Source organism: Gymnogyps californianus, chromosome 21 (genome assembly GCF_018139145.2).
Source record: "Gymnogyps californianus isolate 813 chromosome 21, ASM1813914v2, whole genome shotgun sequence".
Taxonomy (NCBI): Eukaryota; Metazoa; Chordata; class Aves; order Accipitriformes; family Cathartidae; genus Gymnogyps; species Gymnogyps californianus.
Genome location: NC_059491.1, coordinates 4828996 through 4842980, shown reverse-complemented (window position 1 = coordinate 4842980; position 13985 = coordinate 4828996). Strand labels below are relative to the sequence as shown.

Here is a 13985-nt window from a genome sequence, read left to right as displayed (position 1 = left end):
GGCCGGGCCGGGCGGGCGCTCACATGACGGGCGGGGGCGGGCCGGGCCCCGCGCCGCTCCGCGCCGCTCCGCCGCTGCCCGGGCTGCCCAGCCGGCGCCGGCTGCCGCGGCTCTGCCCCGCCCCGCTCCGCTCCTGCCCGTGCTCTTTCTCATCCCTTCCTTCTCCGTCCCCGCCGCCCTGCTGCCAGCTCTCCGGCAAAGCCCTCCCGTCCCGCTCTGTCCCAGAGCGCGGCTGGGTGCTTGCCTCCCCTCCCGGCTCGCTCTCCCTCCTGCTGCTGCGTTGCTGCCCGGCTCTTCCTGGGACTGCTGGCCGTGTCCTTGTGCCCTGCCTCCCGTCTCCGGCATGCCCGGGCCTTTGCCCCCCACAGAGCTGTACGTCTCGGAGCGGGTCGTCGTGCTGGTCTCCTGTGTGCTGTCCTTCCTGGGTTCCAGCCTCCTGGTTTGCACCCATGCCCTGTGGCCGGAGCTGCGGACCCGTCCCCGCCAGCTCCTGCTCTATCTGTCGCTGGCGGACCTCCTCTCAGCCCTCTCTTACTTCTACGGGGTGCTACAGGACTTCGACAGGACCTCATGGGACTGTGTGCTGCAGGGTGCCCTGTCCACCTTCTCCAACACCAGCTCCTTCTTCTGGACCATGGCCATTGCCCTTTACCTCTATATCACCATTGTGAGGGGCTCGCCCACGGGCACAGGCTTGCTCTGCTGCTTCCATGTTGTGAGGTGGGTGCTGTCCGCTGTTCCGGTGAGAGCACGAGGTGTGGACCCCATAGGCACCCACCCTGTCGCCAGGAGCCGCCGCCGCTGCGTGCGGCATGCTCTGCTCTGCGATGAAGCGCTTGGATGGTTGCTCGAGTCACCTGCTCTTTTCTTAAGGATAGTGTGCCCTTCTCAAGTTCCTTTTAAACAGGGATTTTGCTGTTTTTTAACTAACCAGCCCTGCTTATTTCCCCCCTCCCCTCCCAAGTGAAGAAATGGAGAGGTGGAAAAGTTTAAAATTTTTTGCTTAAGGTCACACAGAAAAATCTCTGGCAAGAGATGACTCTGAAAAGCCTGGCTTCTGCTTTCCCTCCGCAATCTGCTCTGATGTCCTAGGAATAGTATCATCAAACTTATGTTTGCAATACCTGTCTGCTGCTGCCAAAACTCCGGTGTTTGGGATCTGTTTCCATGGGTCCCTGACTTCTTGGTGTCAGCCTGGTCTGCAGATCCTTCCCCTTTCCTCAGGCAGGTTGCTGTAATTCAATACTTGTAGGAGAATGGAGTCTACAAGTGAGGAGGCTGCTAGAAAAGCACTCTGAGGGTTCTTTTGGCATGTTTGAAAGCAAGACAAAACAGCCCAAAGTGTAGCTGTGTCTCAATTTCTGCTATTTAGTGAGCTGCTTTTCCACATCATGTTTGGTAAAAGCTTTCATTATGCAATTTGAGCTTGTGGAATCATGTGCTACCTCCGCGCTGAGCAAAACAGTGATCCTTTAGTCCTCTGTGCTGCCAAGCTTTTGCAATAAATTATAAGAGGAACGATCTGGTTTAAAAAAAAAAAAAAAGCCATCAGGCCAAGTACTGAATTTTCTTTGGTTTCTTAGTCAAATATTTGTCGCCTTTTGTTTGCAAACAGTCTCATTTGGGAGATGATTGAATTAGAGTTGAATCCAGGTAAAGGTGGGCCAGAGAAAGACATTAAGGCTAAGTGTGAATCAGGGAGGAACTTCAATTCCTGCCCTACCTGTTCTAATTATTGCTTGACAGCAGGGTGTGCATGCGAGGAAGCCTGAGGTGACTGCACATGCATCTGGGTACACTAGGCTATTGTTGGTGAAGTTGAAATAAGATGCAGCGAGACCGTGGAGTTTGTTAGATCATTTCATTTCAAGTGAATAGAGTTGCACTTATAAGACTTATGGAGAGGATGGAGTGCCAGGAAAGAGCCACATGTTGCTCAAGGAACAGAAAAAAAGGAGTCTGACTTCTTTATGGGCATGCTGTCTGCATCAGGCTACATCAAAGAGTGGATGCAAATCTGGCCTATTTGTAATTTTCCTGTCTGCTAATCACTTGTTGTGTGGCCTTTGTACTTTAACTTCTCCATCTGGTTTAATGCGTCTCAGCCTCATCGGCTACGAAGTGCGGAAAGAAACAGGCAGATGCACTGAAATAATGTTGGCCGTAATCTGTGCGCTCTTTTAAAACTAAAAATCCTGAAAGATTGCTCTAACCCTGCAACAGAGAGGAAGGGAGTGTTCAAACTGAACTTCCTCTGGGTGAATTTGCTAGGTTTATTTTCAGATCTTTGCAGTAAAAATAAAATGCCATTTTCTGTTCTTGGTATTGATCAGCTCCACTTGCTCTGTTTAAAGGGCAATATAGGTAGCTTTCATCGAAGACCTGTTGCCAGGTTCTGCTTCGTAAATGACTCCCATTCTGTGCGGAGCCAGTGTTTAAAGCTTGTTCCTGCTTTACAATCGGTATGAAAAACCAGAGAAAACAAGTGAGGACCTGTTCTCTGCCCATCCACTCGTGACACATCTTCCTTCTTTCCTTCCCTGCACTTTTATCATTACCCGAGAACTCAATCACAAAATCAAATTCTGGACATAATGCTTGGAGATGGCTCCCCCTTGTACTGGTCAGTGCTTCAGAGTCCTACTGGCTATCTGCGGTGCTCTTAGCCTAAAAATCTCAGTGCCACGCAGATAGGAACTGCTGGAACTGATACGAAAAGATAATAGTACCTTCATTAATCGCAGAAGGTAGGTGAGGGAGACCTGTCTAGGGCAAAAGGAAAGGTGGCAAAGCGCAGATGATGTTTTAAGGATTTAAAGATAAGTTTCCAGTATCTTTGTCTAGGCAAGAACCTGGGATTTTTTCCCCTCCTCGCTTCATAGGTTGCTAATGCAGTCATGGAGCGACCATTGTGTGAAGAGTCATTCTGAGACCCTTCTGGAAGGGATTCAAGGCAGGACAGAGTTTTGTCATGCGTGTTTCCTATTCTTCACAAGCAGTTATTCATAAGGGGCAAGTGTTTGTAAAGATGAATACTTTTTTATGTATAAAAGTATATGAGTATGAGTATAACCAAAGACTGTTTGTTCTTTAGCTGAGTGGAGCTGACTAAATACATGTTGGAAGTCAGTACCTGAAATTTTCTTTTTAGGGAAATTAGGATGTCACACTGGACCAAACCAGCCAAACAGGTTTGTTCCTTACTGATTCATGTGGTAACACATCCACCTAGTCTACTGCTAGACTAGAGAACTACAGGCTCTGTTTTGCTTTTAAACTTCTTGAGCTCAGACGAGCTTTGAAAACAAGCTTACAGTTAGCTTTGAAAATATTTATGTAGTTGTAAGGTGTAAGTTCTGGTATCCAGAGTGTAAATTTCTAGGCTACCTCACTTGTTCTGGATTTCTAAATATCAAGTGTCGTTTAGTTGGGTAATGTCATCTTTGCTGTGAGAGTAGTTGATACAAACTCGGCGTGAGGAATGGATCAGAACTCACCTTGGGATTGTTTCTTGCTTTGCTTTTGATAGCAATTGCTGTCAGCCTCTGAAGTGTTTGCATTTCATGATCAGGCTATGCAGATGGTTATAAGCATATATTTGCTTACTTTTATGTATATATAAAAAAGTAAAATACATATGTGTGCTTATATGTGTGTGTGCTTATATATGTTTATAACCATTCATATATATGTATGCATGCATGTCCATGGACTACTTTGGGATCCTTTCATGTACTGCTGTGTTGTACATCTGAGTCCTCAGTGGACTGCCTCATGCATGATTGTGACAGTGCCGGTGCGAAATTTCAGAACTGGACTTAAGTCCCTAAGTGTTGCCTGTAAGGTGCAGGGGTCTCTTGAAATTTGCTGTGGGCTTTATAATTTAGTTTATAAAAGCTTGTAGGTCAGGCCAACCAAAGTGTGAGCTACCTGAGTGCTGGTGCCTTAGCCTTTAAATTCTTGCATGCTTCTCTGGGAGGAGTCTCTGCTTGGTACCAGGAAGCCGGTGCTTTGGTACTGCAAACTGTGTAATGTTGGGGGGGGAGCAAAATATAGTTAGAGCAGACTTGGTCTGGAGTTCTGCTTACCATGTATGCTCAAAGTTCTTTCCTAAATTGGCCGGTATATCCAGAAGACTGATTTTTCTCTCTTTACAGAGTAAAAATTCCTGTCCCCAGAAGGAATTGCCTACAGGCTTGCTGGTAGGATGGCTTGTTGTCTAACCGGTGCAGGCAGGTGACGGCAAATCTTCCCTGCTTGTAAGAGCCCAGGAGGGGTGGGGGGAGCAACTGTGCAACCTAAATCAAAATGTGGTATTGAGCAATCTGACCCAGGCATACTGAGGACAAGAAAACCAATGCAACTTGAGCTGTACGCTGCTGTAGTTTAAGGGTCCTTGTCTTACCTTGTGTAAATACAGCATTGGTGTTGACGTGGAAGGATATGCTGGGTTGTATGTATTTTTATTAATAGATTGCCGGGGGTTATATTAGGGAAGTAAGTACTGTTGTGTCTGCCTTAGAGATGGGATTGCCCTCCTTTTTACAGAGATGCAAGGAGTAGTCTTCTTTCCCTTCTCTCCCACACTGATTGTGTTTAGATCCAAGTGTGCTTTTGAGAGGCCCAGCCTACCTAATTGCACTGTCTTTGGGGCTCAGAGTAAAATTTCTGCCTTGTGTTATCTTGGATCCTTTTTATTCCAGTCTTTACATATGCCTTGGGGGTATAATATTCTGGTTCTTCTGTTCCTCCATTCTTCTAGATGGGTATAAAGCATTGATATTTTCCAGTCCTTGGGAGTCTGTCATTTAGGGGTTCTTAAGAATAATCAAATCACTAGTCTCAGTTCTCCTTTCCAGTTTTCTAAAATGGAGCCGAAGTTCACTGAAATGCCTGATTACTTTCTAGATTCTTTCGAACTTCGAGTTTGTAATCCTTTGTCCTTGGTGTTAGTTGTAATAGCCATCTGATCCCAATACACTGTTTCAGTGAAAATTAACTGCCTGATGTGTGGCACTTTTCTTCCGCATTCTTCCTTTTACTCGCTAGATACTTGAAGATTTTAAGTCCCTTGCCAGGTGGTCTGTTATTTCCTACTGCGGCCTCTCTTACTGTGTCTGTACATACTTATGCTGTTCTCTCTTATATCCATGCCTAGTAATTTGACCTGGTTTTATCTTATCATATAATTCTCTTTCAGTTTCAGGTCACTGTGGAGATCATTATTTAGGCAAATTAGTTTTTTAATACACTTCCTTTTTCTTGGTGCTGGACTCATTTGTGCTTGTGTGCCCTAATATGGTTTCTTTAAGGAAGTGCCAGTTCTCTTGAATTCTTTACCCGAGTGCTCAGTTCTTCCAAGTGTTCTGAAATTTGAATCTCTTTGAGCCTGGAATCCTTGTTTCCAGGCAAATCACTATTTTTACCAAAATGAGTCTTGAGTTGTGTAGAAATTTTCACGGTCATGGCGATATTTGGAATGGGTTTAGAAAGCCTGCTCTGATAATAGCACGGGGAGGGCTTCCTGCAGCAGAACTGTCCTTAAATAACACCACTGGCTTGGATTAGCACTGGCTGTTCTGAACTGATCATTGAAACAAAATGTTCTAAACGTGCTAAAAGGTTGACTCTGAATTTTTTACAGCATTATATTTATATTTGTTTTCTTTTGTGAGTAGGTGAACCCAGAGATTATTTAAGAGTAGGAAACGGGGTATTTTGGAAATCTATTATCATGGGATTATTTCTGATTTTTCAATTGGGCTGTGGAATTTCAGATAATCTGGTCTAGGCAACTGCTGGTTGCCTGCATAGTCTGCACGTGAAACTGATTTTAGGAGGAATATCCTTCTCATGCTCTCTGCAGCTGCTCCAGGCTGTCAGTGGAAGACGAGTGTGAAACAGGAAGGTAATGAGGGCAATACAGTAATGGCTTTGGGGTTTTGTGCATCTGGAGAGGCCAGGAGGGTTATGCTGGAAGCTCAGTCTGAGCGCTCCCTGAAGCATTTGTCATTTATTGAAGAAGTGTCCCTTGTCCCTCTTAAGGCTCCACAGAACCTTTCTCTGAGGACGAATATGGGAAAGAGGGGTGATGCATTCGGTTGAATGCAGGGCAGTATTTCAGTTGTGGAGTAACTTGTGAGTTGTACATCACAGGCTAGGGCAGGCCTGTAAAGTCCTGGGTATTAACAGCACCCAGGAAGGGGCTGAGTATTTTTACATTTGGGCTGATGGAATTTTTCACTTATTCCTCATGGTTTTTTGTGGGCAGCCCAAGCTGCTGACTGTCTTAATTCATGTGTGTCACCACAGTTATTTTTCTTCTAAATGCTTCCCTATATTTGCCTCTGCTGTCAAGAGAGAAGCCAAAGTCAAAACACAGCTCCAGCTTATGTGAATATGGCTCCTCTTTGCTTTCTTAGCTTTTTGCTGTTACTGCCAGTGCTTTTCCTTGGGAAGGAACTTGCCCTTTGTCCTTCAGAAATTTATCCTCTTGCTCCCAAAATATTGACTACACCTCCATTTAAAAACAAAACAAAGAAACAAAACCACTGATGGAATAAAATTGTGGATTTCTTTGTGTGATGGTCCTTTATGTGCCAAGTGTCACTTAGGAATCATAATGTGGGATTTGGTTGCTTGTGTTCTGAAAGCTCTGAATCAGCCAGCTTGCTCTTGGATGGCTGGGACCTACAGGATAGTCACATTGTACAATGCTCTGGCCTTGTCAAATCCTCGACCTCACCTGTATCCAGGAGAGAATGGGAGAAGGGGAGTAGGTGGGATGTCTCCTGTTCACCTCGCTGGACCCTGACTGCTTGCTGTGCGGGCCAGGTTCCAGTTTAGAGTGTAGCACATCATTATGCATCTGTCCTTCAGGACTGAGGATCCAAGTTCCTAGAGCGGGTCCTTACGAAGTGGATTTGCAGTCCACGTTCATATGCTGGCAAATACCTGTTTATCAGTCATGTCCCTTAGGCCTGATGCAGGAATGTCAATGTTCTGGAATAGGTATTGGTATCCTGTCTGATGAAGAAGCCCTTGGTCTGTCACCCATTTTCCCTGGGGTGCGGAGGGACTAAACTGAGGATGTTCTTGGCTTAACCTTGCTCTTCATGTTCTTTCCTCAGCTGGGGAGTCCCCCTTGGCATTACGGTGGCGGCTGTTGCTCTGAAGAAGATTGGCTATGATGCCTCCAATGTTTCTGTGGGCTGGTGTTGGGTCAACTTGGATGCAGAGGATCGGGTCTTGTGGATGTTGTTAACGGGGAAAGTTTGGGAGATACTGGCCTATGTGACTTTGCCGGTGCTCTACATTCTCATCAAGAAGCACATTAACAGAGCGGTGAGTATTTTGCTGCTTTCAGCTTAGGTTGCACACTTGCTGTGTGACTATGTCCTCCCATGCTCTGAAGATTTGGCTGCATGTTTAGCAGCTACACAGACAGGAATTGCTTCATATACCACTGAAATGCACCCACCACTGGGAGAAGCAGTACACGTGATTGAGCAGCCTGCAGCATCATTACACAGTGACTTAGCACAAGAAGAATGTAAAAGCCTTTTGAAAACTTATGGGGTTATGGATGTACATGAGTGAAATGTAAATCCTACGGTGAGAATTGAAACAGGATGTGAAAGAGAAAATTCAGCTTTAATCAGTCTTTCACAGTTCCACTTGTACCGAGCCTGAGTTTAGTGTCTGGACTTACCTAACCTCAGTCATTTTAGGATCTCTAATGATAGTTTTTGTTTATGAATACCTGTTTTGTACTAGCAGCATAAAGCCCCATTTGGGAGTCTGGGTATTATAGCATTAGGCACCGTATACATATACAATACAGGAAGATGCCCTGTCCTAGGAGGGTTTCAGAATTCAGAGGCTTATTTGCTGCTGTTCCTTGTGAACACAAAGAATCCAGACATCTAGGACAATATTTGCATAATAGAGAATTCTAGATGGAGAGTGGCAGAAGGAACTACATCCAGAGATTCCTTTTTTCCCTCTAAGTTGTACTGGGGGGAAAAAACCCACATCTGGATAGATGTCCTTTTGGAAAATGCTGCCACTGCAAACCTGCTTGCTGTGGTGCAGCTGTGGCAGTCGTAGTTAGGGATAAACATAAATCTGGTTAGGGCAGGATCCCGCAGACAAGTTGGAAGAACATCATAGTCTTACGCAGTCCTAAGGGTCCTGGGAAAGGGGAGTTGGGAAGGGTTTGCTAGTGCCTGTCACCATCACCTGACATAAATCAGAGAGGACACTGTGTTCCAGCAGCTGTCCAAGATAGCAGTGTGACTGCCGGGAAACCCGACCCCCCACCTGGCCAGGCTCTTGCCCTCTTGCTCTGCCAGGGATTCTTGGGCGCTCTGCTCTCCCTTCCCCGCTCCCAGCCCTGACCCTCTTAGAGGAGCAGTGCTGAGGGCAGGCAGTTGTCACTCTCTGTTCTCATAAGGGGGGTCTGAGGGCTGGAGCAGCAGCACACAGGACCTTCCGGACTGGAGCATCTCTCTTCTCATCACTAGGGATTTTGCCAAGCCTGATAGCAGGAGGTCTCCCACTTCCAAGGAAGAGCAATAGGCAACCAGGGCTGGGTTTGGGCTGTATTAATGGGTGAAGTGGGTTTTGCAGTCGTGGCTCCTGTGCAGTTTGAGAGGCAGGAGAAATTATGGAAGTAGCTGTTACGGGGGACACACGCAGGGTGTGTACTAGGGGCTTTCCAAATGGAAAAGACTTCGTGGGAGTGGATGGGAAGCTGCACTGAAAGCCCTTGGCGGGATTTGACTCAGGCCACTGTGAAGTGTTGTCATACAGCTCTGTTCTGGAGGAAGTAAGGTGTCAGGACTAGGAGTACTGGAGTGAAGGAGAATACTATGCATCAAAGCTGTGTATGCTCTGTAGCCCTGATGGTAGGAGGAATAGTTTTCTGCAGGTCAGCTATCCTGAGATTTAATCTCTTCACCCACATTAACATCCTGGTATTCAGCATCATGGGTCCCAGCAGCTGCTCTGTGTGCTGTGTTGACCTGTTCTTCCCCCATCCAGGAATCTGCGTGCATCCAGTAGCTTCTACCATAGGAAGGTCTCATGGGCCTTACACCTCCAACCACCCTGATCCAGGGCACAGATCCCTGTTTTTTTACATGTGCTGGTATAGAGAGGTTTGCTGGCTTGTCCAAATCCATGGAAGCCTGTTGCTGACAGTATATGGTCAGAAATGAGGCAGCAGGTTTGACACAAACATATGGAAGGACTGGTTCACATGGGCATAAATTCCTTGTGGAACTTGCTGGCTGTGGCCTTGGTGAAGGCCAAAAGTTTGAATCGTTTGAGAAGGATGAGCCAGACTACTCCCTATATGTATATATCCATCAAGAGGCCTTCCCACGGCCAAACCCTTAAGCGTGCATTTGCAAAACAGCAAAACCAGCAGCAATGGGGCCAGGCCACTGGCCCAGCAAAACTATTTTGTGGAGCACCACAGTTTTTTTACATTATGACCTGGTTTCTTGGCAACTACATAGCGATGCTTGTTAATATAAAGCTTTAGTGGGACTCTAAGGGCCAGATATCCTTTATTTGCCACTCCTTGGCTTCAGCAGGAATGTTTGCGTTAGCAAGGGCAGAATGTGGCTGAAGACTGGTGCTTGTAACTGTGTCCCTGTTAAGTTCCTGCAAGATGCAAAAATTTAGTTTGCTTTGGAAAGAATCCCTGGAGCTAAATGTCCAATGTGTGTAGCTTTTTGTTCACATTTTTGTCTCCCTCCCACCCTCCATGGAAGCATGCAGCTCTCTCAGAGTATCGCCCTATTCTTTCAAGAGCACCTGCATTTCAGCCCCGGACTTCCATAGCAGATAAGAAGTTGATTCTCATCCCTGTCATCTTTATCATCCTCCGCATCTGGAGCACTGTACGATTCATTCTGACCCTCTGTAACTCCCCTGCAGTGCAAAATTCAGTCCTGGTTGTCCTGCATGTAAGTATTTGTCAGGAAATGCATTAGAAGGAGGATCTGGGAGGGAGATAAGGCATTGTTGCTCTTAATATCACTTTTTTTTGTGGCAGGATGCACCGCGTTGCAAGACCATCTGCTCTCTACTAGCAGGCGCTGCCTGGGATGCTCAGCAATAGCTGTTTCAGCAGCATCTAGTGGCTACAGGGAGTAACTACAACAGGAGTGCTGGGCAATGCCGGCTGCTTGTAGGAAAAGCAGGCTCAGACCAGAAACGTTGGGTGTCTGTCCGTCAGCAGGGCTCAGCCTGCTCCTGCCCTAGACCAGGCTGTAGAAACGACAGCCCACAACAGCCGTCTGGTCTGGTTTTGGGTGCCAGGTTGATTCTTCTGAATTTATTTTTCTCATTTAGGTGGAAATTGCTGTCTGTCAGTCGGGCAGTGCTATAGCTGGTCTGACATGATGTTTGCTCTTCTGTGGGGGGTGCCTGTAGGAATGGCACTGCTTAATTCCTTTCTTGCCTTTGCAGGGAATTGGTAACACGTTCCAAGGAGGTGCCAACTGTATTATGTTTGTCCTCTGTACGCGGGTGGTCCGGACTCGGCTGTTTTCCTCCATTTGCTGTTGCCACTACGATGAGTTGGATTGGCCTTTGCAAAGATCAAACAGCTCCTGGCAGCGCCCAGAACCCCACAAGGACAAGGATGTGCCAGGCCCTGAGCGGACGAAACCCCTGCTTTCCAGCACCTGAGCCTGGGCTGTCTACATCTCAGTGTCGATTTCTTCTTTCTTGGTAAAGATCTAGTGTGAGTCTTTCCTCCTGCCCTGCCTGTGCACAGCTTCATGATGTGAGGGGTGGGGAGCAGCCATCAGTAAGCAGTTGACAGAGAGGCGGGTTGGTGCTGCTGCTGTGGGGGTTCCCTGTCTGACTCTACAGCAGCTCCCCATCATGCTCCTTTGGGGTGAAACCATTTATAGAACTGATCCACTCGCCTTCCCTGTGAGCTGGGGTAGTGTCTGTTACTCAAGGCTGTAAAATGAGGAAATAGACTGCAGTGCTGTCTGGCCCACAAGGACAGGACACCACTGAAGACTGAAGAAGAGGAATTAGTGACTCCTCCTGATGTAAAATACCGTGCACACATACATTGCTTCAGTACTACACAGTTCAGATGTATTTAGTGCCCCAAGTACTCCTCATAAGGTAATGCAATCCCTGCTGCCGATCGTCATAAAAAGAAAATGGAGAGTAAGTGATTCATCCAAGCTTACATAGAAAATCTGTATGAGCAAAAATTTGATAGAAGCTCTTCATTTAATGTAGAAGATGTTGGGTAAGCATCTTGTTTCCTTGTGCTTGACCTCATGAGTCAGTTGCAGAACATGCAGGAGTGTCAAGACCTAACCCATTTAAGAGCACTTGGAGCTGGGGTGCTGTGTGGGTTCCTGTCTATGATATTGATAGTGCTCTCTTCAGTAACAGAGTGCAGCTGAAGGAGGTAAAAACCTACAGCAGCTGTCCTGACTGCTTAGGTGAATGTAAACTGCGATGTGCTGGGAACTGCAGTCTCTGCAGAAAGAGCATGAAACCCTGTGTACTTCGGCAGTTATACTTACCCTGCAGGTCACACCCAGCAAAAAGGGCTGAGTCTGAAAGGCAGCGAGCCTGCCTGAGTGGTGGGGCACAGCAGGGCTTGAGCGTCCTGGCAAGCAAGCTGTGTATTGGGTATGGTAGGTCTTTGAGTAGACTTCTCTCATGTACATCTGTTTCTTGTTCTCCCAGACCACAAAGCCCAAAAAAACAAAGGATTTTTTTAAATCAGTTGACAATTCTTTTTAATTTGTGTAACAAGTTTTTGCAAAAAGAACAGAAGCCTCATGAATTGCCTGGGGACAGAGGGCAGCTGTCAGGCTCTCACTGCTCCAGGTACCCAGCTGTTCAAAAGCTGCTTTTATTAGTTTAATTTTAGTAATTTTAACAGCATTAACTTTATTATATTGATATATTTAAGCCCCCTTGTACACAGGCTGTGTAAACATGGGAAGATGGAGTCTTCAAGAGCTAATTAGCCCACTTCATGGGGCTTTAGAGGGGCTCAGCTATTTAGCATCCCTAAAGTCTTTGAAGGGTAGATGCAAGCATCTTATCTCTGGCATAGATGACTTCAAGAGGTTTTTCCTCCTTTTGAAAGGCTTTTTTAAACTTCTAAAAGCTAAGTAGAAACCTTGGTAGCTCAATCTCATGTTAATCCCATGTGGCTTGGAAAGAGGAGCTATGTTAAAAACTTCTTGCAGAAAGGCAGGATAGTAAATCTCATAAAATTTAAGACTTAGAATTGTGCTGTGTTCAGTTTTTTGGAGCCAGCCCTGAAGAGAGGAAGTAAAATTGTCACCAACGTGGCTTAAGGGAAAACAAAACACCACAAACATAAAAAACCACCACCACCCCCAACCCTACTCTGCCCCCCTCCAAAAAAACCCAAAACCAACTAATCAAAACCGATTCCTTGTTCTCAGTTTGCCTTTTTCCATAACAGAGCTCTGAGAAATGCTTTTGGAGGAATGTGCAGCTTGACAATTACATTTCCAGCTCCCAGGGGTTCAGGGAAGCATGCTGGTTTGTACAGGCCAGCTATCGGCCATGGCACCTGTGCTGATACAAGTGGAAAGTCTCTGGTCATCTTCATGTAGGCAAGGACAGAAAAAGAAAAAACAGCCGGCAGAGAACCTCTTAGAAGTGTCTGTAGTTCCTAATACTGAAGCTGACTGCAGCCTGAATGCAAACAGCGATGGGGTAATAGGGGAGGTGGTGTGCAGCAATGCTTGGCTGCTCCTGGCAGGCCCCCCTCAGTCTCTGGCATGAAGTGCAAGTGCAGGGGTGATGCTGGAGCGCAGTTGTCCCTGCAGCCTCAGTTGTCTGTGAAGATGACTCTGAACTCTTTCCTGTCAGGCATGGACTGGAGAATTTTAACTCGGATGTTTTTGGAGGTGGCTGAGGTTGGGACACCTGGCTGTACTTTAGGAATGGGTCCATCATGCCTGTTTTCAGCTGCTGCGAGGTGACGTCCCCGTGGCTTGAGCTGCAGCAAGCTTCTTGTCCTGGCTCAGGGCAAACTTGTGTGCACTGGCTGCAGGAAGATGGGGCAGTCCTGGGTTTTAACTGTGCTTCATTTTGAGCAGGTGCGGGATCATCCCCGAGTCCCACAGAGGGAGCTAAAGCCTGAGGAAAGGCACCGCTGGAGTGGCTGAGCAAACGGAAGAGGTCCCACTCCTCCTCGGCATTCAGATACCAGCTGCTTTGGTCTTGACCTTTGCTCAGGATCCTCTGGAAGATACTGTTTGGCTGTACTCCGACTTCCTGGTTTTCTTCCCTCCTTCCCCTCTCCATCCACTATAAATCTTAAAAATTGTTTGGGGTTTTGCTTTTCTGTCTGACAAGGCGAGTGTGTTGTGAGTTCTGGGGTGAACAAATATCATGGTGATAGGAGAACTTCAGTAGCTGCTGAATAGGACTATCCTGGGCATGGATTTCAGTCCTAGTGTGTGTGGTCTTCCAGGGAGCTCCAGACTGGCTCCTGTTCTTCACTTGAATGTGGACGATAGTGTGCAAACATGCTTATTTTGTGGTGGTGATGGATGGTTCCTGTTGATGGTTTATTCCTCCTCCTTGGTGGTTAGGGGTCGTCATCATCAGGGTTTGTGGTGGCAGCGTGCTTATTGCCTCCTGGGAAAATCTGAACTCTGCAGACTCCCTTGGTGCTCAGGGATATCGGAGTGTACCACCCCAGCCTGCAGCAAGGACAGCCCTCACCAGCAGCAAGATGGTGCCTGGCATGTGCTCTGAACTCCAGATGTCCTCTGCCGAAGCACAGGCTACAGTCTCTTCTTGCTCTGGGAGTGTTGTATCAGAGCTGGCGAGGGGGTGGGTTTTTGTTTACTATTTGGAGATAGCGTTTTACCTTATTTACAGCTCCTCACTTGCTTGTTTTTTAAACATGTTCTCCAACTTTTACAAAATAAAGTTTTATTCTT

At 46.8% G+C, this 13985-nt stretch overlaps 1 protein-coding gene across 1 annotated transcript; it reads left to right on the top strand.

Moving 5' to 3' along the window:
* Nucleotides 1-260: 260 nt before the first annotated feature.
* Nucleotides 261-13985, top strand: GPR157 (G protein-coupled receptor 157). The gene is made up of 5 exons (XM_050909495.1): nt 261-720; nt 7131-7344; nt 9783-9977; nt 10483-10746; nt 13134-13985. The coding sequence occupies exons 1-4, from the start codon at nt 344-346 to the stop codon at nt 10702-10704; spliced, it is 1008 nt and encodes a 335-aa protein (XP_050765452.1). The 5' UTR covers nt 261-343; the 3' UTR covers nt 10705-10746; nt 13134-13985.

Coding starts and splice junctions, on each gene's coding strand:
- GPR157 (XM_050909495.1), top strand. CDS start 344: ATGCCCGGGCCTTTGCCCCCCACAGAGCTGTACGTCTCGGAGCGGGTC. Junction 721..7,130: donor TGCTGCTTCCATGTTGTGAG/GTGGGTGCTGTC, acceptor TTCTTTCCTCAG/CTGGGGAGTCCCCCTTGGCA. Junction 7,345..9,782: donor AGAAGCACATTAACAGAGCG/GTGAGTATTTTG, acceptor CCTCCATGGAAG/CATGCAGCTCTCTCAGAGTA.